Below are 27072 nucleotides of genomic sequence, written 5' to 3'. Positions count from 1 at the left end.
TAAACCTGTTAACTGCTCGGTTAAACAGATGTAAACAGATTCTATAAGAATTCTTCACTTTTAAGAAAAAAAAATCTGAAATTTATGTATTCATTTCAAAAGAAACATGATGCGGGTTATGTTTTTTTTATTCATCCATCCTTTTATGACTATTGCATTTACTTACTGCAATAATAGCTTTCATTTAAGGATACCCGTAAACTGTAGGTGCTATGGCATTAAGAAATCCTAATGCTGGCTTTGAAGAATAAATTTGTCATATGCAAAAAAACAACAACTCGTTTTTCCAATTTTTCCCTCATGCAAAAAAAAACACTTTGATTTCCTTATGCAGTTTGCATAGATAACAAATACAAAACAGTCAAAGCAAGACTCTGAAATCCCGTCAGTCTTCATACAATTGAATTGCAGTTAATATTCTCCTAGAAAGTATTTTCCTTTTCCACCACAAAGTTGATATCCGCCAACTAAAAAGAGTAAAAACAAGCAAAAAAAAAACTAAACGAGAAAAAAAAAACATATCTAGTGCAATACACGAGTCATTGTAATGGTTAAAACAGATATAACTCTTAATGCTAAGGTATTTTGAATAGAGTAGACCCCGGGATACGGCAACCCTGCCTTACAGTATTTTCACTGCAGTGTGGAATAAGGTATTTTTTGGGTCTCTAAAGCCTTTTTTATTCACCATACAGCAACCAATTTTTCGCATGCCCCGAAACTTCAAATTTCAAACTTTGCAGTTTCCTTGTGTCTGATTAGTTGCCGGTCTGCTATAGGTCGATGTCATAAAACGCTGGTCTGCCATTGGTTTGCGTCACAGAATCATGAAAATGCCGGTAAGGTATTGGCTGAACTACTTCCTACAATGCCTTGCTCTTCATTTAGATCCGAATACTGTGTGCTTTGTGAAGACTGTGCATCGGCTATACAATACTGTAATTTTTGTATATTCTGTATGGGTTCCAAGACTTGCGGTGAGAAGCAAAAACATGCTAACCATGGAAAAGAAGTTTGCGATAATCAAGGAATACGAGGGAGGCACACATAACGATACTCTTGCTTAATTGAACGGTAACCAATCTTGATTATTATTAAAAATAAGAAGGCGATTAAAGAAAAAATCTAGGTGTATGGCAATTATTTCATGTAGAAGTTTTAAATCAGTTTATCTTTAATCCATTGTCACTGTCACCCCCCCCCCCTTCTGCAACCACCTGCTACTACACTCAACCAGCTCAAGTCACTTTCCTTCAAGGTAAATTGTAAATGGTCTGCATTTATATAACACTTTCTGAGTCACCAAAGAACTCCCAAAGCACTTTATAATATGCTTTACACTTACCCATTTGCTCACACTCTCACACACCGAAAGCAGCGACAACCATGCAAGGCGCCTACCTCCTTTTAGGGGATTAGGGTTATTTTTTCTTTACATTTATATATGATGTTACATTACACATAAATAGTACTTATACGTTTAATCTGTTTTTAATATTGCATACCTGCAAAGGAGATTTCATGAGTCCATTTCGTTATTTTGACTATTATTGCGCAATGTTGTTTATAGTTTGGACTATTACATTAGAGTGGCTACCGGCCAATCATATTGCTGTTCTTTGATTACCACAGCCTATAGGGTGAATCTGCTATTGTAGGATATGTAATAAAAAGAAAGGGCACGAGGGGAGGGCCTTTAGAACAGGTGGAACTTTCTTAACTGTAGGGTTCTATCCCTGTTCTCCTTGCAAGTTCAAAACTCATTTTGAGCATCTCCTAAGAATTCAACTTAACAACATACTATACAGTATTTTCTTATTTTAATGTTATTAACTGAGGTACCGAAGGTTTGGAGCTAATTACCAATGGTTTTAATCCCCCGCTATACAGCAATTTCAATTGCGTTCCCCACCTCAGGATTAATGTAGTATCCCGGGATCTACTGTATATAGTTTTCCTTCAACAAAAAATATAAAATAAACATGTTCCAAACCATTCCTACAAAGTGGCAATAACAGTCTTGGGTCAAAGTGGTACATTTTGGCATCATTTTGGACATATTAAGAAAAAAAACTAGGAGCTGTAAAACAGGGAATCAAAATAATGCCTCACGTGTCGGATTCAGATCATGGAAAGGTGTAATGGTGGTCTATAGTCTGTGCAGTTCTTTGAGACCTCTTTATGATTAAGGCATATACAAATAAACATGACTTGACAGTATGAAGTGTTGTAATTTCTGGACTATAAGCCGCACTTGACTATGTGCTCAACCTTTTCTGCTTGAGCACCCCTGGTGGCCGTTAGAAAAATTGCATGCATAAGTCGCAGGGTTAAAATTGTGTGAAATAAATTGCGGCTTATGGTCCAGAAATCACAGTAAATATGGATTAAGAGATGAGATCAATTCATCAGAAACATGCATAAATAAAAGCCTTTTTGGGTTGTGACAGTACAGTTGGGAGACGTACGTGCTAGCTAAAAGTGCTGTAAAGCCTCCTGGGCTTGTTCGGTGAAAGTGTCATCGTGAGCGTTTCCTCGCTGCCAACTTCGCGTCTTGTCACGGGAAAATAAATTAAACCTGAGAACACAAAAAGTGAACACAGAAATTAGGGCAGCCACTCACAATTCTATTAATAATCAATGAATGGGTCGATTATTTTTCTTCGATTAATTAATGAATCGGATTTTTTTAAAAACAATTGTTTAAATTTCCTCCTATTTATTCACGTATCATAGTTTTGGAACAAGTGCAGTGGTTAGCATGTTCACCTAACACACGCAAGGTCCCCAGTTCAAGACCGGGCGGCCTGTAGAGGGATGGGAATCACCAGGCTGTACTTGCCCAAGACACACCACAGGAAATGGTGCCCCTTCGAACCAATGTGGTTAAGCAAAACATCCGCCCACCCGCCACAGAGAAACAGCACACAATACAACACAATATGATATAATAGAATCTAAGTTTAATCTAAATCTATGTAAATCTAAACATATATGAATCTAGATTTGTGTGTGTTTGTATCTGGCTTATACCAAGGATGTTCAAAGTCCAGCCCGGGGGCTCGTTACGGACCGTGATTACATTTTTAACTGTCATAAATTGATGATATGTGGCCTGTTTGTAATGTTGACCACAGAATTAAAATTGAAATTAAATTTGTACTCCCAGAAAAAATATCACCATTTGACAAGATGATGGCCCACTTCCCCTTGGATTTGTGTGAGAATTTTAGCCCACCCTATTTCTGACATGGCGACCATAGATAAAAGAAGGAAAGTTAACTGTGAGGGAAGAGTTGAAATTGGAGTATTTTTCAACAAAATCTGAAACAACTGCGTCAGCCTAATTTTCCAAGAGACTGTGGTTGTTTATAGAAAAGATAATATAAAGAGTTATTGCCTGACGTAACACGCTCACTACAGAAAGCTAACTGTAAACGAATGCTGTGAGAAGATGAAGCAACTGGAAGCTGTTTTAATGGCACAACAGCGCTTTTTCACAAGACCACACGAGTCAAATGAAAATGCAACTAAGGCGAGCTACGAGGTTGCGAAGCTGACCACCGAGCACTGCAAATCTTTCACGGAGAGTGAAATTGTTAATGAGTGTTCAAAAAATGCCAGGCTGAATAGTTGGCCCTCGCACATTTCTAAAATTTGTTTGGACACCCCTGGCTTGCAGGCTCCAAAACGGCTGAATCTGTCCCCAGGAAAATTGGAACAGTTTGGTACTTTAGACCTCTGGTAGTGTTTTGAGCTAGGTTTTGTGTTTGTAAATACCAACAAAATTGATAAGCATGTGCCTTTATTGTGGAAATCCAAGGCGGGCTGTACTGGGTGGGCAGACACACCCTTTCCCATTGGGTGAGGTTGCGAACCACAGATACCTTCTAGTACCCTCCAATCTATTGGCTCCTGGGAGCGGTCACACCGGAGGCCAATCTGCTAATAACCAAGGGTGCTGTATTTAATTACAAAAGACAGGAGAGAGAGAGAGGGAGAGGCTTGGCTGCATCTGAGCCTAAAACAACCATCAGAATTAGATATATTTATTCAGTCTGTTGAAAAAATAAATAAATTGTCATGATTACTGATGTGACTCAGCTGTGCCCGCTCATTTGGCGTCACCCGCCGCGGGTTCTGATTGGCTCCCTGTCACTATTTGAACTCAGTCCTGTCAATCCCCTGTTGTCAGTCCGTCAGCGAACCTCAGTAAAGACTAGGCAAGCCTTTTTCCACCCTGACCCTGACACCTGTCCCGTTTTTGCTCCCGTCTGTCCATGGCTACGACCCGTTTTAATCCTGACCACATCTGCTCTCCCGTTCCGGCTTACGACCCGTTTCTGACCCCGACCACGTTTTTGCTCTCTTGTCCCGGCTATCGACCTGATTTTACGTCCTTGACACTGCCATCGCTCGTTACGGAAGATCAACTTCCGTGTTCGGATCACGATCCGAGTACGAGAGCGACTTGCTTCCCGTGCCTAGCAAACACCGGATCGTGGGCGCAGCCCTCCCGCTTTCCTTTAATAAAACTCGTGAGAAACCTAACGCAATTGGTTACTGTTTCCGTTCTGGTCTTGACATAAATAAAAATACCGATATCCGTCAAACTCCCAAATATCAGGGCCCCATAATCAGTCGACCTCCATTGTTTAAGCTAAACTACCCAAAAATCTGGATCAAATTAACCCAAGTCATTGATTAATCCACTTTTGACCCATATAGGGTAGAGATAGAGTGCAGGAGTTACATGATTAAGGCTGTTAGCATTATCAACTAGCATCACAGCAGTAGGATCAAGGGGCGTGAATGCATAATTTTTAAGGCAATGTTCAAAACAAAACAACCCAATTATGTAGGCTTAACCTAAAGTATCCTAGAATCTGGGTAAAATTAACCCAAGTCATTGACCAATCAACACACTGCCACAAGTATTAGCAACTAACGTCAAAGATGCAGCGGCTAGCCTTAGCAACTTGCATCAAAAATGTAGCCGTTAGCATTAGCGGCACTCTGTAGGTGCAAGGAACATAAATGCATAAAAAAACTGTCTTACTCTAATGTGAGTAGATTAATATCGGGAGATTGTACCGTATTTTCAGGACTATAAGGTGCACCTAAAAACCTGAGTTCAGTCAGAAATTTGAAAGTGTGCTACATAGCCCGGTGCGCCGTATATATTGCAAAATACTGGTGGATAAAATTGAAAAGTTATTCAGTTACCACACAAATACTGTGTTTGTGCAATGATTGAACATATGACACTGACCTAAATTCCAAAACATTGTACGCAGTGGGACTCAAACCCGGGTTTCAGCGTCGAGAGTCCCAAAATGTAACCACTAGACTACAAGGAATATAGACAACATTGGAAAAGGCATTCGATTTTATCTCCAACACTATTTTTACTCACAATGCGGAAATGAAGACAAAGAGTCGCCCCGAAAGATATAAATAAACACAAAGTCTTTTTCCTTTGTCCTACTTTTTTGAATTTCCGTATATCTTTCAGGAAAAAATTCTGTTTTTCCATTCTCTAACGTTCTTTTCTGGCACTATAAAAATAGTGAGGTAATGAGATAGAATCGAATGCCTTGTCATATCATTTGCACCACTAATGTTCTATTGGTAAGGTTTTAATGCTGAAGTTTTTTTTTTGAAGGTTATATCGTCCTCACTTTTACCTTCTCTGCTTGAGCACCTCTGGTGGCTGTTAAAGAAATTGCATGCATTAGCCGCATCTTTGTAATGGTAATTTTTGTTGTTGTTGTTGTTGATATTTCTAAATACTTGTTTATACTGTTCATATTCTTAGCTGTTATTCATTATTCACTGTCTTACTGCCGTAATAAAAGAATTTTCCCCATTGTGGGGCGGATTAAAGGTGATCTTATCTAATCTGATTTTAGTCCATGCAGCCCTTTGAGACTTTTTGTAATTTACGACTCTACAAATAAACAAGACTTGATTTGACTCTTATTGCCGAGACCCGGCTTCTATTCCCGTTGCATGCAATGTTTTGCGATTTAGGTCAGCGTCATTTTTCGACTGATTAATCGTTGCTCTAATATAAACCGCGAGTGTGTAAAACGGTTTAACAGTTATTCATGAATATCTTAGTTTTAATTAAATGAGCTTTATAACTCAGCGAGCCTTTTATTTTAAAAGAAAATTGACAGAAGGCGATTTTAGGGGGGTGGGTCTTACAATTCGGTGTGCCTTATGAAGCAGAAAATACGGTAAATAATATTTTGTTGAAATATCAACGATTTTATGTTCAGGCTAAATCACCCAGCTTTATTTACATATCCACAAACAGATTATATTAGTCTCTAGTGTAAAAACACACCGTTACCGTTGTTAAAATTTCTCGGGATTTGAAGAAGAGGTTAGGTTAGAACAAAATATGGGATCATACGAGTGCCGAAAAGCCTCTTGCGGGAGTTAAAGTCGGATCGTCTTGAATCAAACCCGCCGCCACCATTGGCATGAAAGCCGTGAAGAACCTGTTACACAGAATAAGAAGGGCCAACAGAGACCCTGTCAAGGTGTTTTTGTCTTGACAAAAGGTCAAATTGAACAATGTCGGGATCGGGTGAGGTCCTGTCTTTTGCTTGCCGCAATTTAAATATATATGAAAAGGCCGCAATACACAATATTTTTAGGAATCTAAGGCTCACCCTCCCATGGATCAGCACCTATAGTCCCTTTTCCCCTTCTCTGGGAGATTGCAGCGTCACCCCATTTTCCAATCACCCTCTCAACTACAGGGATGTGATTTGACCAAAGTGAAATTATCTGAAAATCAGGGGGGGATTGCTAGCTGGGGGGGGGGGGGGAAACCAGGTAGGACCAGGGCAGTGCCCTGGTGGGGGGGAAAGTGGGGCGAAGCCCCCCCCCGGAGCTCATGGGTTTTTTTAAGTACTTTCAATGCACTCAGATGACAAAGAAATAGACAAGACAACAGCATAAATTTTCAATGTATATTGAACTATCCCATATAAAATTACAGTTTAAGTCAACTCAAAATCAGTCACATTAAAAAACATTTCCCCAACGCCACTATCTTAATTGTAAAGAAGATGGTTCCAGTGGCAAGGGAGACCCTAGACGACCGGCATCTTTCTACAACTGCAGGCGGCTAACGGGATCCAGGTCTGTAGGAAACCGCCTCAAAGCGTGCCGCCACCAGCTTTTGGGATCACTCTTAGTCTGGACTCTACCCTTCGACCTGTTCGGCTTGGGTAACCCTACCAGGAGTACGAGACTCCCGCCGACATAGCTCTAGGGGTCATGGAGACGCGCAAAGTGCCCCACCACGATAAGGTGGTGATCCGTCGGGACACAGCTAAATCCATTCACATGACCCAAACACTACTCGATGGTATCATGACACCAAATGCAAAGTGCTTTCCCGGCACGATCGATCTTCCGAATAAAGTCATTGAACAAATTCGTCACAGTCTTCTTTCCAACATTCGTAGATAATTCCTTCTCCAACCAGTCCCATCGAAACTTGTTTTTTACAATCTTATCAATTTCTTTAGCTCGCGGAGCATCTTTGCGTTCGATCACGGACATCTTTCTTTAAACACCCGGCAAAAACGTGTGAGAAATGAACAATGGCACACTCCTATAACAAGCGCGTTTATTGGTCAACACGAGACTTCAACCAATCGCAAGTACGTTTCATTTCAGTTACGGAAACACTCAAATGGCATGCTGTCGAGACGAAATCGTTTTTTTTTACCAATTAAAACACCGGAAATTTTAAAATTTTATTTTTGGAGATAAAAAAAGCGGAATTCCGCGAATTAGCGGAAAAATCACATCCCTGCAACTATCCTGTCCATGTGCTCCACATCAACTTATTGGCAACCTATACTATAAGTACTCAGGGCTCCCACCTTACGTTGCTGAATCGTTTGGAATTCTGATGAAGTTATTAACTCGCCCAGACAAAAATTTTTTTCCTCCCAGACCCTCGTGTTCGGTTCCCTCCTCCTTCTAGGATCTTCTACTCCAACCATCTTTTTCTGCTTTTGAAGTTTTTTGCCACCTTCTCTTAAGTTTTCCCTCATCAGCAGTCTCAGTTCCACCTTCCCCTCTCTCTAGTGAAACATTTTTTCCCCCCAGTTTGGGTTTTATCACATCCCTTGTTTTACGTCTCCCTGTGTCCTGCATTCGGGTCTGTCCAACACATCGTGACACAGCCAAAGATCCAAAACTGGTCAGAAATTTGAAAATGTGTCTGTGCACCATATATGCGGCCAAAATTGGTAATGCATTATCTGTCATGATTGCAGATTCAAGCCACCTCTGACTACCTGAGAGCTGATTGGTTCGAAGACTCCTTTTAAACCCCCGGCTTTCAAGAGGAAGCTGTCAGATCGTTGCGAACCGATGCTCCCAGCTAGGCAAGCTCATACCTTCAGACATTTTTCCTGCCCTGTTTTCTCCTACCTGATACCCGTTGCCGACCTGTTTCTGGACCCGTTTCTGCCCTGTTCTGCCATCCCGACATCCGACCTGTTTTGCCCCGCTTCCTGCCTTATACCCGTTGCCGACCTCGTTTCTGAATTCGATACCGCGCTTGCTCTCCCGTCCCGGCTAATGACCAGTATCCCTGCAGTCTACGATTATCCTCGCTCGACACTTCCGCGTTTCCAGCCACCTGCTACCCGTGTACGTCAACCATCGGATCGTGGAAGCAAGCCCTGCTCTCCCTCTTTATCAATAAAACTGAGTAAACGGACGCTACTGGGTCCTGTCTCTGTTTCTGGTTCGTGACATTATCATTTTTGGGAAATGATTGATCAGTGTATAAATTGCTGACCACAATTGCTCAACAATGGTGGCAGCGGGGATGGATGGTAAGAGCGACATGGATAGTTGCAACGGAATCAAACCTGGATTGCAGTGGATCTAATATATATGTATGTATATATATGTACACAGTGAAGAAAAAAAGTGTTTGAACACCCTGCTATTTTGCTCCTTCTCCCACTTAGAAATCATGGAGGGGTCTGAAATTTTCATCGTAGGTACATGTCCACTATGAGAGATAAACTAAAAAGAAAAATGCAGAAATCACAATGAATGATATATATATATATATATATATATATATATATATATATATATGTGTATACATGCAGGAGTTGGAGTAAGATGATTTTTGATACATACAGGCGTTTAATTCCAGACTCTGACTGGAAAGCGAAGCGCGACCGCGTCCTGGCTTCGGGCTCGGGACTTGGAGTGACCATGTCATCTTCCGTTTCTTCGCTGCAAAAACGTCAGGGATTTTAGTGCCGATGACAAACTCAAAGTCATATTGTTGTGCTGACCCTTTGTAGTAAGCCAGCTCCTCCTGCAACATGAACACTTTGGATTTGAGCTCGTTGCGCTCGTGCAAGACGTCCCGCAACTCCTGGAGGGTAAAGCGGGCCCGGTTGGGATCCTTCGGGTCCGGGAGCTCTGGGTTTGAGTCCTCCTCCTGGCAAAGCGCCTCCTGAGAGAAAAGGGCCCGGGTCACTCAGGGAATGGTCATGTGATTGGATAAGGGTAGAAAATAGAAATTTGATTGAGTATTCCTTCCATTCTTTACTCAGAGTAGTTCTTTTACAAAGTACTTTTTTTGTACTCAAGTTATCATTTTGAATAGCGTGTGGGTGGATAAGTCATTCATTATATTAAAATGAAAGGAGCTTAAAATTGATACCCCCATCATTTTGTGGATAACTGAACATATCTTTTATGAAAGTTCAGTAGCTACCTAAAAAAATGGATACAGACTAAACCAGTGGTGTCAAACCCATTTTAAGTCGGGGGGCCACACGATAGACAAAACATTCTCTCGGGGGATGGACTAGTAGATTAGAGAAAAAGAAATAAGAGAAATAGAGGGAGAGAAAAAGAGAGAGTGTGGGACAAGGAAAGAGAGAAAGGGAAAAAGAGAGAACATGAAAAACAAAAGAGATAAAAAGAGAAATAGTGAGAGTGGGGAAAGAAATAGAGAAAGAAAGAAATCAGAAGATAAATAGAAAGAGAGAAAAAGAGAAGGGTCCTGGTGCTGTGGAATGCTCTTCCCCCTGAGATTCTATCTGCAACCTCAGTGGAAATGTTTAAATCTAAGATTAAAACACACTTCTATTCTATAGCATATGAATAACCTATATTTTATGTTGACAATATCTGTGTATTATTTGTTATTGTGACATCCATTGCAGCCTGGTCATCCTGGAAGGGGGATTAACTCACGTGCGGTCCCTTATCAAAGTTTCTTCATTTTCCTCATGTTGAGGTTTTTGAGTTTTTCCTTGCTCTCATAAAGGTTTTAAATCAGGGGATGGTGTAATGACAGTCTGTGGTTTGCAATAATCTGTGGTCTGTACAGCCCTTTGAGACTCTTTGTGAATAAGGGCTATACAAATTAAAAAAATAAAAATTATTATAAAAGGAGAGAAAACAGAAGGAGAGAAAGAGAGAAGGGGAAAGGAATAGAGGAAGAGAGAGCAAAATAAGGTAAAACGACACAGAGAGAGAAAGAGACAAAGAGGAACACAGAAAAAAGAGAGACAGAGGGAGTGAAAGAGAGACGGAGAGTGAGAGAAATGGGAGGAAGAGAAAGAAATAAATATGAAAAAGAGGGAGAGAAAAAGAGAGAGGGTGGAACAAAGAAAGAGAGAGAGGAAAGAGAGAGAGAAAATGTGAGAAATAAAAGAGAAATAATAAGAGAAGGGGGAAAGAAAGAGAAAGAAAGAAATTCTAAGAGCAATAGAAAGATAGAAATTGAGAAGGAGAGAAAGGAGAAGGAGAGAAAGAGAAAAGGTGAGAAAAAGAGAATGGAAATGAGAGAGAGAGAGAGAGAGAGAGAGGACAGAGAAAAGGAAAACTGAAAGAAAGCAAAACAGGGTAAAAAGACAGAGAGAGAAAGAGACAAAAAGGAACAAAGAAAGAGAAAAGGGGAGAAAGAGAGAGAGATATATAGAGAAAGAAGGAGAGAGAGAGAGAGAGAGAGAGAGAGAAATAAATACAAGTACAGCATCTTCGTGAGAGGCACCTGGCTTTGGCAACATAAACTGGATATATATATCACCTTCAGCTCATTTTTCTCTTGCGCTTCTCTCAGCGTTGTCTCGCGGGCCGAATTCAATCCATTAGCGGGCCTGATCCGGCCCACGGCCCGCCTGTTTGACACCCCTATACTAAACTATATGTTTAACCAAACTGAGTCATACATGGACCAATCTCCAACCCCAAATCGACCAATTTTCAAAGTGTTTCTTAATATGTGAGAATTTATAAAGAAATAACGTCACCCCGTTTTTGCAGGGAAGGATTGGTAGGACCCAGTTTTTGTGACAATAACAATTGTTTAATCTAATTGTATTTTTTTACAGTTGCAAACAAACTTTCCAATTTGGGAGGTTGCTTTGAAGCCTAAAGGGTCATTTTTGTGTTCATTTTAGACAAAATTACCCCTTTTTGAGTGACTGTTTTATGAAAATGACCTATTGTTATAGGTTCTTTAAATAAAACTACACATTTTTGGACAATATGACCCATTTTTTTCTGGTTGTATAAAAAGTCACTGTGTTTTGGGGGCTTTGCTTTGTTCAATACGAGCTAATTTGTTACGTGGTAATTACTTATATTTTATAGGTTGTTTCTAGAAAACAATACTTTTTGTTTTTTGTATCCAAAATAAACAACAGAAATCTTGGGGGGTTTAAAACAAATATTATATGTTTGGCTTATTTGAGACAAAACAATCGTTTACTTTTTTCATGGTTCTTATTTAAAAAAAAGCACTGGGGTTTTGGGTGGTCTTCCTTTTTAAAAGAATAATAAAAACATTTTTGGGATCGTGACCTTGCGACAAAATACAAACAATATGGAACAAATACTCAAATGCAATGTAGGAGAGGATACCTTGGTGAAATATTGGTACACAGCAGGCATGTCGTCATCACACATGGCCTCCTGGTGGCACACCGACACAGCACGCCTCATTGTTTGCCTTCCTTTTTGATTTTTTATTCTTTTTTATAATCATTATTATTCATAAATGAACATTTGCCTTTCTTTAAATCTCACTGCACTTGGAAAACACCACAATGAGTCTATTTCCTCAGATAAAGGCTTCCACTGCACAGGCACAGTAGTGTTTTGTGAGGCAAAACAATAAAGGTTTAAAGGTATTCCCAAATAGATTTGTGTTTCAGGCACAAAATGTGAAGTGTTTCTCCCCACAATTAAGCAAATATGTTGCAAATTATTCAACACGCAGAGGGGCTTGAGAAATGTTGTCTCAAAATTGAGGCGTCTGTCTTGTTTGCTGTAGAGCTGTGAAGCATTGAAGGAACACTTTCAAAATGGCCATTTTGATTAACAGACAGCAACTGTAGTGAACAGAAATTGCATATCGCTCATTTCCAGTTGGAAGTAGACGATTGTGGCTTTTCGTGTCTGTTTTTCGCCGCGTGAGCGTGGGGCAGCCTAGGGCTTTCCTGTTTTGTTTGCTCCTGGTTGGCACTCATTGGCTGCCCACCGAGAGTTGTTTGGCCAAGTAGCGACGGTTTTGTCGAATACCTTGGTTTGTTTATTCCAGGCCCGTTTGTGGCCGAAGCCGTTGCAGCAATTTGTTGTTGGTTCCCGGTTAACCTGGCTGCTCACTGCGTGCTTTTTGATCGGCTAGCCTGGTGTTAGCATCGGTTAGCTATGTCCATTGGTTTATTCCAGGCTGGCTTCGTGTTTATAACCGTAGCTGTTGACGCTTTTTGATGTTGGTTCCCGGTTAACCTGGCTGCTCACTGTGTGTTTTCTGATTGGCTTTCCTGGCGTTAGCGTCGGTTTTGCCATGTTCTTCGTTTTGTTTATTTCTGGCTGGCCTAGCGTTTGTTGCCGTTGACGCTTTTTGTTGTTTGTCCCCGGTAGTAAAGGTGCTCGCTGTGTGTTTTTTGATCAACCAGCCTTGCGTTTTTCAGCCGAGGCTGCAACCCCCTTTAGCTGATCAGTCCCGGTTAGCACCACGTTGGCAGTTTCCGTGTGTTTTTTTTTGCCATTTAGCCCGTTTTCAGTAGCTTGCCATACATTGTACCTCTAATGCATCCACCTGCTACACAACGCCTGGATTTCTCCACAATAACTTCCAAAACTTCGTAACCTAATTAACACGTAAAACAATATGGCTTGCTAGGGTGCATGGTGTCACGGACCAGGACAGGAAACCGAAATGAGACCCCAATCGCGTAACGTAACTCACAATTTATTGGGGAGAAGAGAAATGCGCGCAGACTTGATCCGGGGATCGATGGTTGCGGAAGTAGATTGAAATCAAACAGATCGGGCCAAAAATAAAACAGGATCAAAACACAGGCAAAAACGGAAATTCACAGGACTAGGCATATCACACAGAGTCTAGCAGAAGTTTCGCAGACGCTCTGACCCCAGGCAACTCGCAAGACCGCATTTAAGTAGTCCGGCAGCAATCTGTCAACGCGTTTCAGCTGGTGTCAGTGGGCGGGGCCAATTGGGCGCCGTGGCAACCGTGACAAATGTGTTCCTTCGATGACGTCACAGCCCAGGACGACGAAGACAAGACACGATGTCTTCAAAATGCATTATCTTAGAAATTAATTGGAATATCTCATCTCATCTCATCAGCTGTACCAATTATCCTCATTAGGGTCACGGGGGGGCTGGAGCCCATCCCAGCCATCTCCGGGCAGTGGGCAGGGGACACCCTGAACTGGTTGCCAGCCAATCGCAGGGCACACGGGGACAGACAACTCACTCGCTCATTCACACCTAGGGACAATTTGGACCGGCCAATTCACCTGAAATGCGTGTTTTTGGAATGTGGGAGGAAACCGGAGTGCCCGGAGGAAACCCACGCAAGCACGGGGAGAACATACAAACTCCGCACAGGAAGTCTGGAGCTGGATTTGAACCCACGCAGGAGGTTCCCATGACACGAACTGTGCCGCACATGCGCTAACCACTGCCCTAATTAGAATATACCGATCAAATAAATAAAAAATGTATGCAAAAACCATTTACTACTTCTTCACATTTTCTATGTTTAAGAATTTGGGAATACCTTTAATGTTATATTTTCACATTTGAGTGAAGCCGTTTATATGAGGAAATGTGACTATTGTAAAGATAAGGCATTCATTAAACTCCATGATGCTGCAAAATGGGATTAGCCCACTCAAAAATATGTTCACAAAGAAACCTAGTCAATGCATTTGACATGCTCACCCTGGCATGGCGGTTAGTTGCACGCCACACACTCACTAATTAGCATGCTTAGTGTTACTGGTCAGTCTGCTTTACCCATAGAAAAGCCATTTCCTCGTCCTCGTCATCATCAGGCTCATCCGGGCTGAGCAACATTAGTGGTGTTGGCGGTGGGGTAGAGGACTCCCACCCAGCCTCCGCCCCCACCAGAGCTTTCGTTTCGGGCTGGTCAGGGAGATTGATGGTTGAATGCTCGATTTGTGGATTTGATTTATTTAAAAAACAAAAAAACAAAAACCTAACAGTTTGCTAAGAAGTAAAACATCTTAATATTAGTAGCACACCCTTTTTATTTTGTAAGATATCCTGAATTATTTTGGAAAATCGTTTCGCTTAAGTTATGCACCTCGTTGGCGCTCTCTAGTGGCTAACTGGCGCTTTTTCAGAAATGTTTGATAATGGAAATAATATGATTTTTGTAGGAGGACAATTATGCCACGAACACTGAAAGTTTTTTAAAGAATATAGACACATACAGTATAAAACAGCATACCTGTCAACCTCCACTGCTCCATGCCCTTACAAAATGTTGTATTTTCCCTTACAAAATAATACTTATACCATATTTCTTTTTCAAATGTGTTTATTTATGTAGTTTAACATGTTATATTGTACATGTGTTTCGTTATATCATATATATTGTTAATTACATTTTGTTGTGAGATACTGAGTTGCTCGACATGAATGAGGTTTATTATAAAAAAAAAGTTCAAAAATTAAGTAGCTTGGACGTTCACTGTAGAAGGAAAAAAAGACATGCAAATATAAGTAGAATTTTCTTGTTCAAATTATGAATTCATTTTCTGCATTAAATTATTGTTGGTAATATACTGATTAAAGGGATAACCACAAACCTGTCTTTTTTTTATTTTCTCCTTTTATACTTCCTTTTTTCTTAACTTTGTATAACATAATTCGTAATATAATGCATCAAAGCAAGTGAGCCGTTTGAGAGCCGGCTCTCTTTAATGAGTTGAGCCGAAAAAGCCGGTTCTCTAAAAAGAGACAGACTTCAGTTTACTACACAACTACCACATGAAATCCGATGTGATGAATGATGCATGATGGGAAATCATCAGGCGGCAGACGCATGCGCGCAGTAGCATCAAACCGCTCGCTTCATTTGCAACGAAAAATCCGATACCGAGATAGAGGCTACCGCGGCAAACTCGTTGGACTTGATTGATTTGCCGTTTCGTGATAGTTGGTGTATACCGGATGGTACCCATCATTGCCAAATTTGCATTTTTCCGTAAAGATTTTCTCGTACGTCGTACACGTCTTAAAATGCAAAATAAACGTACTTTGTACGGCAAAAACGTACAGGTTGACAGGTATGAAACAGTGAGTGTTGCCTCGCTTATAAGGCTTGTATCAAGAGAGGGATCAGACTCTATGTAATCAGGGCTTTACTTTAGCGCCATCAAGTGGTTTAACATCATTTTAAGTTTGTTTCAGTTTAACTTGCAATTGGTTTAAGTGCGGACATAGTGCAATGGTCAGCACACGCAAAAGGTTTCCAGTTCAAGAGCAGGTGGAAACATTTTTTGGCCTGAGAGGGACGGTCACCACCAGGCTGTCCTTGCCCAAGACACACCACAGGAAATGGTCCCCCTAGGAACCTGGTGTTTAAGGGATCTACCCATTACCCGACATTAAGGGAAATATGTCCTTAAATAAATACAGCATGTTACTAAAATATTTAGAACAAAAGGACTATGAAGAAGGTGCATTTTACCTCAGCAGGCGACGGTGCCTGAAGCGGGGAGTCCTGGGCGTGGCCCTTCAGTCGTTCTCGCAGGCGGGTCACCTCCTGCCGCAGGGCTCCCAGTTCTTGGCCTCGGGTTTGAGCGCCGGCTTCTAGCTCCACTTTCTGCTCAATCAGCTTTTTGCCTTGAGCCTCCACAACAGAGATCTTGTGGCGCAGGTCGTGGTTGATCTTCATGAGCCGAGACTGCTGTTGCTGGAGCTGTAAAGAGGGAAGATGTCAAAAAATGAGATCGCAATAGAAACATAACATTGACCTGACGAGACGGTTGTCTTACTGCTTCGATGTCTTCGCTCTTGAGTGACAGTTCCCGGTCTTTTGCCCGGATCTCATCCCGCTGCTTGTCCACCACTTCCTTCAGCTTCTTCATCACCTGGCGCTCTCGTTCGCTCAGGCCTGCCACAAACACAGGAAGTAAAGGAAAAAAAACTGTAATAAGGTAATCCCTTGTTTATCGCAGGTAATGGGTACCAGAATTATCGTGATAAGTGAAAATACGTGTAGCCCCCCCACCTCATTTTTAAGATGCCCTCTGCAACCGGGGCTAACGGTTCGAAGCTGGACGGGTGCAGTTCATTATAGCGGAAATGAACAGGAGAAATGACATTGTCATGATTACTGATGTGACTAAGCTGTGCCCGCTCAGTTGGCGCCAACCGCCGCGGGTTTTGATTGGCTCCCTGTCACTATTTGAACCCTGACCTGTCAGTCCCCTGTGGTCAGTCCGTCTGCAAACCTCAGTGTATACTAGGCAAGCCTTTTTCGACCCTGACTCCCACCTGTCCCGTTTTTGCTCCCGTCTGTCTCTGGCTACGACCTGTTTTGATCCTGACCACGTCTGCTCTCCCGTTCCGGCTTACGACTGCTTTTTGTCCCCGACTACGTCTACTCTCCCGTTCTGGCTTACAACTCGTTTCAGACCCCGACCACGCCTTGCTCTCCCAGTCCCGGGTACCGACCACTTTTTCTGGCCCTACACCGCCATCGCTCGCTACAGAATATCCACTTCCGTGTTCGGATCACAAGTACGAGAGCGACATGCTTCCCGCGTCCAGCGAACACCTTCAATAAAACTTGTGAGAAACGCTACGCAATTGGGTCTTGTTTCCGTTCTGGTCCTGACTGACATACATTTGCTCGTGGCCTCGCAAAAGTCAACTGGGGATAATGGATGACGGGCAAAAAAGTGCAGTTACTTTAAGGCGGACCAGAAAGGCATGCTACAGCAGCCAAATCTGTAAAAGAAATGCACTTTGCCAGCCCCTGCTTTGAGTCATTGTACAGTAATTGTAATTGTAATACAGTACTCTTGCCTGCACAAACTCCTCCCATTTGATTCAAACGCCCGATTCACTATGGGAAATCTCAACAGTACCGCCCTCCCTACCTCAAATCTCTATTCTCCACTCTCCACCGGTCTACACAATTCACATAGGTCACCCTTTCTGACATCCAAACGGTGAATTCCTTCTAAAGGTGAGAGATTGTCATGCCTGTTGATAGATACCATGTCGAGATTAGTGTGCAAAAAGCGTCAGTGTAGAAAGTGTGTCGGTGTCTGTGTGCACGACGGCGTGCGCATGCAAGTGTTTGAGCTTGACTGAAGCTTTTGTGCACAAGAGCCAAGAGAAGGCTTCCTTTGTATTTGAGTGCAGACCAAAAAAAGATTTTCATCCGTGCCTTGTTTTTAACGTCGAAGAAAGAATCTTAATTAAACGTTCATGTTAAAAAAAACTGTAAAGAAAAAAATTACAAATACATATTAAAATAATCAATGATAGTAAGTAATAGTAAATGAGGTAAACAAATTGTTAGCATCATAGCACAACCGGCTAAATAAACTACTAAAAAATGACTTAACAATACTTGTGAATTTGACCGGAGTAGTTATTAAACGTCTGCCAAAATTTGGAATTATTCCAAGATATCTTTATTGTTTCCCTTTAAAGTGACAGTGTGTAATGATTCACCACCAGAACTCACTGTAGCTTAGAAAGGAGCTGAAGCGTATTTACACCTGGTGTCAGAACCCGAACAGACGGTGGACCCAAATGCGTAACGTTTTCACACCAAGCTTTATTTTACGAAAACAGGGCAGTCATGCGTGGGAACACAAACGCCAGCGATTCGGCGATCGCTGGGCAGAAGAAGTGAGACAGAGAACTCAGGCGCGTGAAAACAGGAAGCCAGGGGCAGACGAGATCGAAACCGGACAGGACAGACAGGATCGATACCAGATACAGGATACACGAGTAGATACTGGACAGGACGGGACAGACGGGATCGATACCGGATACTGAATACACGAGCAGGATACCGGACAGCGGGATCGATACAGGATGCACGAGCAGGATACCAGACAGGACGGGACTAACGGGATAGATGCCGGATACAGGATGCACGAACAAGATACCGGGCAGGACTGGACAGACAGGATCGATACCGGATACAGGATGCACGAGCAAGATACCGGACAGGACGGGACAGACGGGATTGATACCGGATACTGGATACGCGAGCAGGATACTGGACAGGACGGGACGGACAGGATCGATACCAGATACTGGATACACGACGGACTGACTAGGAGTGAATGGAGTACTGAATTAAAAATAGCAAGGGAGCCAATCAGGCAAAGAGCAGCAGCTGGCGCCAAACGAGCGGGCACAGGTAAGGGCAAGTCGTGACACCTGTCAGCTAACAATAACAGTACCGGCGAGCCATAGCCTGCAGCCCATGAACTAACAATAGAGGCTAGAGATTGAGACATTAAAAAAATACAGTTTTACAGTTTTAATACAGTTTTAATAAAAGATCTCCGAAAGCTGTAAACTATTGTAAAAAATCTTCATTATAAAGTGACAGAGTGTAATAATTTACCACTAAAAATAGCTTAGAAAGGAGCAAAATAGCAATGTTTACACGAAGCAACTAACAATAAAAGTAGTAGCAAGCCATAGCTTGCAGCCAATTAGCATTCATGAGTGGCTAGAGAAGAAAACATTGGAGAATAAATTTATTTCAGTGATCAACTTTACTTATGAATTCGCCTTAATAAAACTTTAAAAAATATGTTAATTTTATCCCCGCAGGCAATAAGCTAACATGAGTGACCGAAGAAGAAAACATTGGGAAAAGAGAGGTAAATGGCCATTTAGTGCCAAAAGCACCGCAGTGACAAGCTACCGTCACAAAATGGTCATTCGGGCTTCCATAGTAGGTAGATGGCGGCCAAACAAGTCAGCTTCTTCAAAAGTTATGTATTGCAAATATGTAAACTTACAAGTCTATAAATAAACCGTGTGTTATTTCCTATTATTAGAATCAATAGTGTTTTATTTCAATGGATGAAGTATTATTTCCCAACCAGGGGTAGTCATATAATAAACACTGGGGCTTTAAGGCCTACAGCAAATTTGTTTCAAATGAAAAAAACTATCATGAATCAATTGAAATGAATAACGAGTGTTTAGTAGTTGTGCACAGCACAGCCTCACTCTCGTTCTTCTGCAGGTCCTCCTCACTCTACCAGTACTATCTGTTTCGTGTGGGGAGCAAACCCCTACCCCCAAAAACCATCTGAAGAGAGACACACCACAGGAAGTGGTGCCCCATACGATCCAGGTGGTTAAGGGATCCGTAAACAGTGAACTCACCGTCGTTTTTCTGCAGGTCCTCCTCACTCAGAGGATCTCGCGTGGACACGTTGTCCAGTAGACTCTTGTTCTCTTCTTGCAGCTGAGCAATTTGGCAGAGCAGATCCTGAGCCTCGCCACGCCACACGTCCTCTACCAGCTCCAGCTCCTGTACCACAATGCAATCATTTACAATGTCATTAAAAACTGTTGTGATTCTGGTGTTTTTTCAGGGTTCCTGGGTCCACCTGGGTTACAATTAGAACAGGACCAAACGATTACGATGATGTTTGGTTATTCTGTGAATTAATTTATTGGTTAAGTATTAACTGTATTTTTCCAGTCCTGCCACTCTCCTGCTGTCAGTCCGTCTGCGAGCCCCTGTTTTTACACGGCAAGCCTTTTTTCGATCCTGACTCCCGCCTGTCCCGTTTTCGCTCCCATTTGTTTCTGGCTACGACCCGTTTTGATTCCGACCATGTCTGCTCTCCCGTCCCGACTTGATCGCGACAACGTCTGTTCTACCATTCTGGCTTACGACTCGTTTCCGACCCCGATCACGTCTTGCTCTCCCAGTCCCGGCTATCGACCAGTTTTCCGCCCCTGACACCGCCATCGTTCGCTACGGAAGATCCACTTCCGTGTTCGGATCATAATCCGAGTACGAGAGCGACTTGACTCCTGCGTCCAGCGTACACCGGATCGTGAGCGTAGCCCTTCCTGTCTCTTTCAATGAAACTTGTGGTAAACGTTACGCAATTGGGTCCTGATTCCGTTCTGGTCACGACATATCAATGTCGAAAAGCAGAAATGTGGTCCATTTCTCGACCAAAAGGCATGCAAACAATAACTTCATTATTAAAATCACTGATGCTCAATCTGATGTTTAATTAGTTGTGGATGAATCCTATTTCTAGTACCTCTACTAGTAAAACAGCTACTTTGGTCCTCACCTATGGAACAGTCAGCTGGAGGACATCAGGTCTGCAAGGACCCTTCCTATTTTTAAGAGGAGGCTCAAGACCCACTTTTTAATATGGCTGGGGATTTTACTGTCTTGTTGTATGCTGAATGCTTTGATATTCAAATCTGTTTGGGATAGTCGATTTATAAAACCTAGTTAAATTTAGAAAGGATAACACAAACAAAAGATTGTAGTAGAACAACAGTATCCATCCATTTCAAACTGTTACGAGTTCATGATTAGATAATTTTTACGAAAGGTTGTGGACTTTGAGGGAAACGAATCCTTTCCAGGTGCCTTTATGAGAGTCAGGCGTCGATGAGCCACCCGGCGAGTGTGTCACAGTCACAAGAGCTTCACTTTTTATAGTATGTGCATATTGCACTTGTGTGTCAAGTCAAGTCATGTTTATTTGTATAGCCCTTAATCACAAGGAGTCTCAAAGGGCTGCACAGACCATAGATGTGTAGATGGCAGTGTCAAGGATGGAAAAAACAGGTCGATAGCCGGGACAGGAGAGCAAAAACGTAGTCAGGATAAAAAAACGGGTCGTAAGCCGGGACGGGAGAGCAATTGTGGTCGGGATAAAAAAAACAGGTCGGAGTCGGAGACAAACGGGGAGATCAGGAACTGGTGCAAAAATGGGACAGGCGGGAGTCAAGGTAAAAAATGCTTGCCTTGTAACAACAGAGGTTCGCTGACGGACTGACAACCGGAGAGTGACAGGACTGGGCTTAAAAAAAGACAGGGAACCAATCAGGTAGCCCACAGCGGCTGGCGCCGCACAGGTGATCCAAATCAGTAATCATGACATGTTCATTTTTTAATCGTTTATTTGACAGGGACAATGTGATCAGAGCACAGTAGTTAGAGAAACCTTTGCATTATATCAAGCCACGGATGTGGATGCAATTAACATTTTGTGTGGCGTTAAAGTTTTGATATAAAACAAATACAAATACTTTAACCCTTTTAAAACCATTTAAATGTATTAGAATACTTGAGTAAAAGCTCACAACAAGAGCAAAACTAAAGCAAGAGCCCCCAATCTTAGTCATTGGGTTATTACTATGTTGTTATTATGTTATTACCAGGTTGTAATTATCACAACTTTAAAATAGGCTCAGTTATCCAGTAAAACAGGGGTGTCAAACAGGTGGCCCGCGCGCGGGATCGGCCCCACTTGGGGATTGAATCGGCCCGCGAAACAAGGCTCAGAAAAGCGCAAGAGAAAAACGAGCTGCAGATTGAAATATGTCCACTTGATGTTGCCAAAGCCAGGTGCCTCTCACAAACGCTGTACTTGTATTTCTTTTTCTAGCTATCTATCTATCTATCTATCTATTTTCTCTCTCTCTCAATTTCTTCCTTTCTCTCTTTCTTTGTCCCATCCACTCTCTCTTTCTCTCTCTCATTCTTTTTCTTCTTTCCTTCTCTCTCTTTTTCTATCCCTCTAATCTACTAGTCCGGCCCCCGAGAGAATGTTTGTTCTATCGTGTGGCCCCAAGTTAAAATGAGTTGGACACCCCTGCACTACATCATCAGTTAGAAAGCATATTTCCCTAGAAAATCAAAATGACTATTCACTGATCAGCCAGTTCAGAACCAGTCTGAAAGGCTACACCCGTGTCCTTTGGGGGCCACGGGGTGCCCGCAAGCACCACGTTGGTGACCTTGCACTTAAATAAAAATCACATCCAGAGTTAGTTTCAATGCAAGCAGTGCAAGAATAAACACTCTAATAATTAATTAATACATTGATTTTTTTTTAACTAATTGATTAATCTCACGGTTATCCAAATGATCAAAATAGTTAATAAGTTGCTAGTCAAATTAGTTGATGACCAGGAGTTGCCAACCCATTTGAACCCGAGAGCTATTCTTTTATTACGGATTAGCTCCAAGGCCAACCACTTTTATACGTATTTCTAAAATAGCAAATTATTGTCTTATGTTGGTACTACTGTATATTCTTAGTGTTATTACCATGTTGTAATTGATAGAAGTAGGGTTAACATAGGCTCAGTCAACCGCTATGTGTCATGTATAAGGGCATTGTGCGATTTAGACGTATACATTTAACATTTTTAAATCTTTTATCCATCAGGGCACCACTTTCTGTGGTGCGTCTTAGGCAAGTACAGCTCGGTGGTATCCATCATTCCTTAGGCCGTTATTTATGAAATAGGTAGAACTGTTTTTCTTGGTTACCAGTCGCCGGAGAAACCTGATCTGACTCATATACAGCACCTTCATCATCTCGTCGCTGTTGTTTTGGCGTGCAAAGCATCATCCTGCTCTTCAGAGATAAACCAACCAGACATGTGACAATAATGATCTGATATCCTAAATCCATCCATTTTCTGTACTACTTATCCTCATTAGGCTCGTGGGGGTGCTGGAGCCAATCCCAGCGATCTTGGGGCAGTGGGCAGGGAATATTGAACTGGTTTGCAAGTTCAGGGCACACAGAGACAGAAAAAACACTCACTCATTCACACCTAAGGTCAATTTGAATGTGTGAGGAAACCGAGCTGCCCAGAAGAAACCCACACGGGCACAGGAAGAACATGCAAAATCTGCACGTTCTGGAATTGAAGGCGCTAACCTCACAGCTGCCGTGTTGCCCAGGATACAAAATCACTTGGGAAAAACTGTTTTGTTCCAGGATATTTTAAAAATAAGAATAATTGTTTATGTTTTTATAGAGGCAGATCGTATCAACAATTTTTCATGTCAGTTAGAAATCACAACCATCATTGGTGAGCTACTTTTCAAACTGGTCTGTGGGCTACTTAGGGGATCTTGGGGCAAGGGCATAGGTTTGGTCCCCGCAATCTTTGCAACCACAACCTGGGTTTACCTTAAGTAGACTATTACACAACTTCCCAGGGGACACAATTGGAATACGGTTGTAAGCATTAGCCCAAAGCTCACTTGCATTTTCATTTTATCTGAGGGTTAGGACTATTCTCGTTCATCTGCACTACATTGTTGTCAATGTGTACACATAGGACAGTGTGAACCGTAATTTTGATTCCTTTGTAATTCAATGATCTTCTACTGGCAATGAACTCCGGTGTTGCTGCTGCTGGACCTTAGTGTGCCTTTGACACCGTGGGCCTCAAACCGGGTGGAAAGATGGATTGGTCTCTTAGGAACCATCCTCTTATGGTTCAGGACCTACCTCTCAGATAGGACGCATTGTGTTAAATATGGTGAAATGACATCTGAGTCCTTGAGTGATACCTGTGGTGACCCGCAGGGTTCAGTACTTCACCCCCTTCTTTTCAGCATTTACATGCTTTCATTAGGTGATATTGTTCACAAATATTATCAGTTTCCATTGCTACGCAGATGACACTCAACTATATCATCCGATGGAGGAATATGCCACATTAAACTGTGGAAATTCGGAGGCCTGCCTCACTGAGATGAAAAGATGGATGTCACTTAACTTCTTGTGCCTAAACCCTGAAAAGACCGAAATGATAATTAATTATTGGTCCAACTAAATGCCAGGACTTGTTCTCAAAAACTACTCTGAATATTGATAAATGTAATATCTCCCAGAGTGACTCATTAAAAATTTCGGTGTCCTATTTGACCCCGATCTATCTTTCCAAACACGTTAAGAATATTACTAGAACAGAAAATTCGCAGTATGCTGTCCCACTCTGATGTGGAGATTATAATTCACGCTTTTGTTACTTCCCGTATTGATTACTGTGATGCACTCTCCGGTCTCCCGAAGTCGAAAAATCACAAGCCTTCAGCTGGTACAAAATGCTGCAGCGAGGCTTTTAACTGAGACAAGAAAGTTTGATCACATTACCCCGATTTTAGCTAACCTGCATTGGTTCCCTGTTAGCTTAAGATGTGATTTTAAGGTTCTGTTGGCATTATACAAAATCAAGTTTGGCTCCCTCATATCTTTCAGTATTAATTTCGCCCTATGTTCCTGTCGGGTGCCTTTGCTCTGAAAATGCTGATCTATTAGTGATCCCCAGAGCCAAGAAGAGAGAGCGTTCTCCATTCGGGCCCCGGTGCTCTGGAATGCTCTACCCCCTGAGATTCGATCTGCAACCTCAGTGTAACTGTTTAAATCTAAGCTTAAAACACACTTCTACTCTATAGCATATAAATAATCTATATTTTATGTTGATAATATCTGTGTATTACTTGTTATTGCAACATCCATTGCAGCCTTGTCATCCTGGAAGGGGGATGACCTCATGTTTGGTCCCTTCTCAAGGTTTCTTCATTTTCCTCATGTTGAGGTTTTTGAGTTTTTCCTTGCCCTCATGTAGGTTTTAGATCAGGGGATGGTGTATTAATAGCCTGTAGTTTGCAATAGTCTGTGCAGCCTGTTAAGACTACTTGTGATTAAGGGAGGGCTACTTTGGAAAGTAACTCTTACCTTCCTGTGCTTCTTCTCCTTCTCCAGCCTCTCGGTCCTCTCCAACCGGAGTTTGTCAAGCTCCAGCCGGAGTTCGTCGGCTTCTGGCCCGCCGATGCTGTGCCGACTCACCATCACTTCCAGAATCTCCAGAACCCGAACCACTTTGGGCATGAGGCGCGACAAAGCCTCGCAACCGTACTGGTCGATGATGCGCTCAAACTCGTGACCGACCGCCGCGGCGATATCGTACACGTCCATTACCGTCAGGTCGGCCGGGTTCTTCTCCAGGGCCGAACCGCCTCGGTCCTCCGGGATGAAGCGGTAGCCCTCCATGACTTCTTCTTCCCGCTGCGTGACACAAACTTCCTCTCCTCCCTCCGCGACACAATAAAGTGAGCTGACTTACACGTAACAGACTTAAAAGGCCACCTTAACGTATCAGACTATCGCACGTCCATTATCAAATCATAAAAACACATTAAAATGATTTATTAGTCTAAAATGTCTTCACTCTGTCTTGTCCTGTCCTTTCCGTCGCGCTGACCTAAAGTAAAGTCAGCAATTACGCCTGATGCGTTTTTCCTGTTTTACTGTCAAAATAAGAGCGTTCATCTGGAGATGGAGGATGTGGAAAACGGATATTTCGGTTCCTTTGAAATAAAACACACCCGTAATGCTTCTTTTTTTTCAAATTAAAAAACGATAGGATTTTGTGTCTTTTTGGGAGAAATTTACATTTACACTAAGACTGCCAATGCTTGTGTATTCTTTTAATACACGTCACATTAATCTTTTTTTTAATCTATTTATCACTTGCAAGAAAAGCGAGGGTGTTGATCATGTTTTCATTTGGGATTTGTCTGTCGGTCTATCTACCAAAGAAAAGGGGGAAGGACCACCATCTTTCACAGGCAGTCAGGTAGGTTACCGTGGATGTGAAAAATGCAACAAAAAAAAAGCCGACCCAGTATTTCCCATTTTTTCCTAGAAATACATTCCACTCTCCTAAACAGAACAACATTGAATATCAACATGTCTTTTACAGGCAGTCGGGTAGGTTACCCTAGATGTTAAAAATGCAAAAAAACTAACTCATCACATTTGGTTTAGCTGACTCAGCGCATTTTTCCCAAGAAAGACATTCTACTCTGCCAGGGCATAACGACATTGAATATCGACACCATCTTTACAAGTCAGGTAGGTTACCTCGGATGTGAAAACTGCACTCAAAAAAGCTGACTTGGATTTTTTTTGTTTTGCTGACTCAGTATATTTCCCTGAAAGACATTTTACTATCCCAAGAGAGAAGCACTTTGAGTGGTATGACAATATTTTACAAGCAATTAGGTAGGTAACTGTAGAGGTGAAAATGCAAAAACCTTTGGTTTTGCTGACTCAGCGGTTTTTCCAGCAATATATTCCCCGCTTGCAGGCCAGAACATTCAATTTACATGCAATGCCTTGCAGACAGTTAGAATAGTTGACCTATATGAAAAAAAGACTAAGCCCTTTTTGGTTTTGCTGATTTAGTATTTTTCACGAAAAAGACATTCCACTCTCCCAGTCCAGAACCACATTGAAGATCAACCCCATCCTTTACAGACAGTCAGGTAAGTTACCTAAGATGTGAAAACTTCCCAAAAAGCAGACTCAGACCTTTGGTTTTGCGGACTGTGGAGCTTTGCCAGAAAGACATTCAACTCTCTCCAACCAGAACAAGTTTGGCCTAAGATCTTTAATAAACAATCAGGTAGGTCACTCTAGAGCCGGGGTGTCAAACTAATTTTAACTCGGGGGCCACACGTTTGAACAAACATTCTCTCAGGGGCCTGACTAGTAGATTAAAGAGAAAGAAAAAGAGAGAGAGAGAAAGGGAGGGAGAGAAAAAGAGAGAGGGTGGGACAAATAAACAGAAAAGGAGAAAGAGGAATACAGAGAGAAAAAGAGTGATCAATCAATTAAACAACACAAACAATTCGTTCAACATCTT

The 27072-nt window shown here is 42.0% G+C and overlaps 1 protein-coding gene across 3 annotated transcripts; it reads right to left on the bottom strand.

Annotated features, from left to right (window-relative positions):
- Nucleotides 1–281: 281 nt before the first annotated feature.
- rilpl1 (Rab interacting lysosomal protein-like 1) lies at nucleotides 282–25625 on the bottom strand. 3 transcript variants are annotated; one of them, XM_088319937.1, is made up of 8 exons: nucleotides 25101–25625; nucleotides 19738–19885; nucleotides 16359–16477; nucleotides 16052–16282; nucleotides 9354–9517; nucleotides 9193–9291; nucleotides 6422–6509; nucleotides 282–2578 (listed from the first exon to the last, which is right to left on the bottom strand). In XM_088319937.1, the coding sequence occupies exons 1-8, from the start codon at nucleotides 25413–25415 to the stop codon at nucleotides 2573–2575; spliced, it is 1170 nt and encodes a 389-aa protein (XP_088176063.1). In that variant the 5' UTR covers nucleotides 25416–25625; the 3' UTR covers nucleotides 282–2572. The 3 variants fall into 3 exon arrangements, with proteins under 3 accessions (XP_088176063.1, XP_088176062.1, XP_088176064.1); XM_088319936.1 differs by lacking the exon at nucleotides 6422–6509; XM_088319938.1 differs by lacking the exon at nucleotides 282–2578 and having other exon boundaries at nucleotides 6416–6509.
- Between the last annotated feature and the right edge of the window lie 1447 nt (nucleotides 25626–27072).

Source organism: Urocampus carinirostris, chromosome 16 (genome assembly GCF_059441175.1).
Source record: "Urocampus carinirostris isolate Australia breed hairy pipefish chromosome 16, RoL_Ucar_1.0, whole genome shotgun sequence".
In the NCBI taxonomy this organism is placed as follows: Eukaryota; Metazoa; Chordata; class Actinopteri; order Syngnathiformes; family Syngnathidae; genus Urocampus; species Urocampus carinirostris.
Note: the sequence above shows the minus strand (reverse complement) of the source record. Positions and strands in the feature narration are given on the sequence as shown.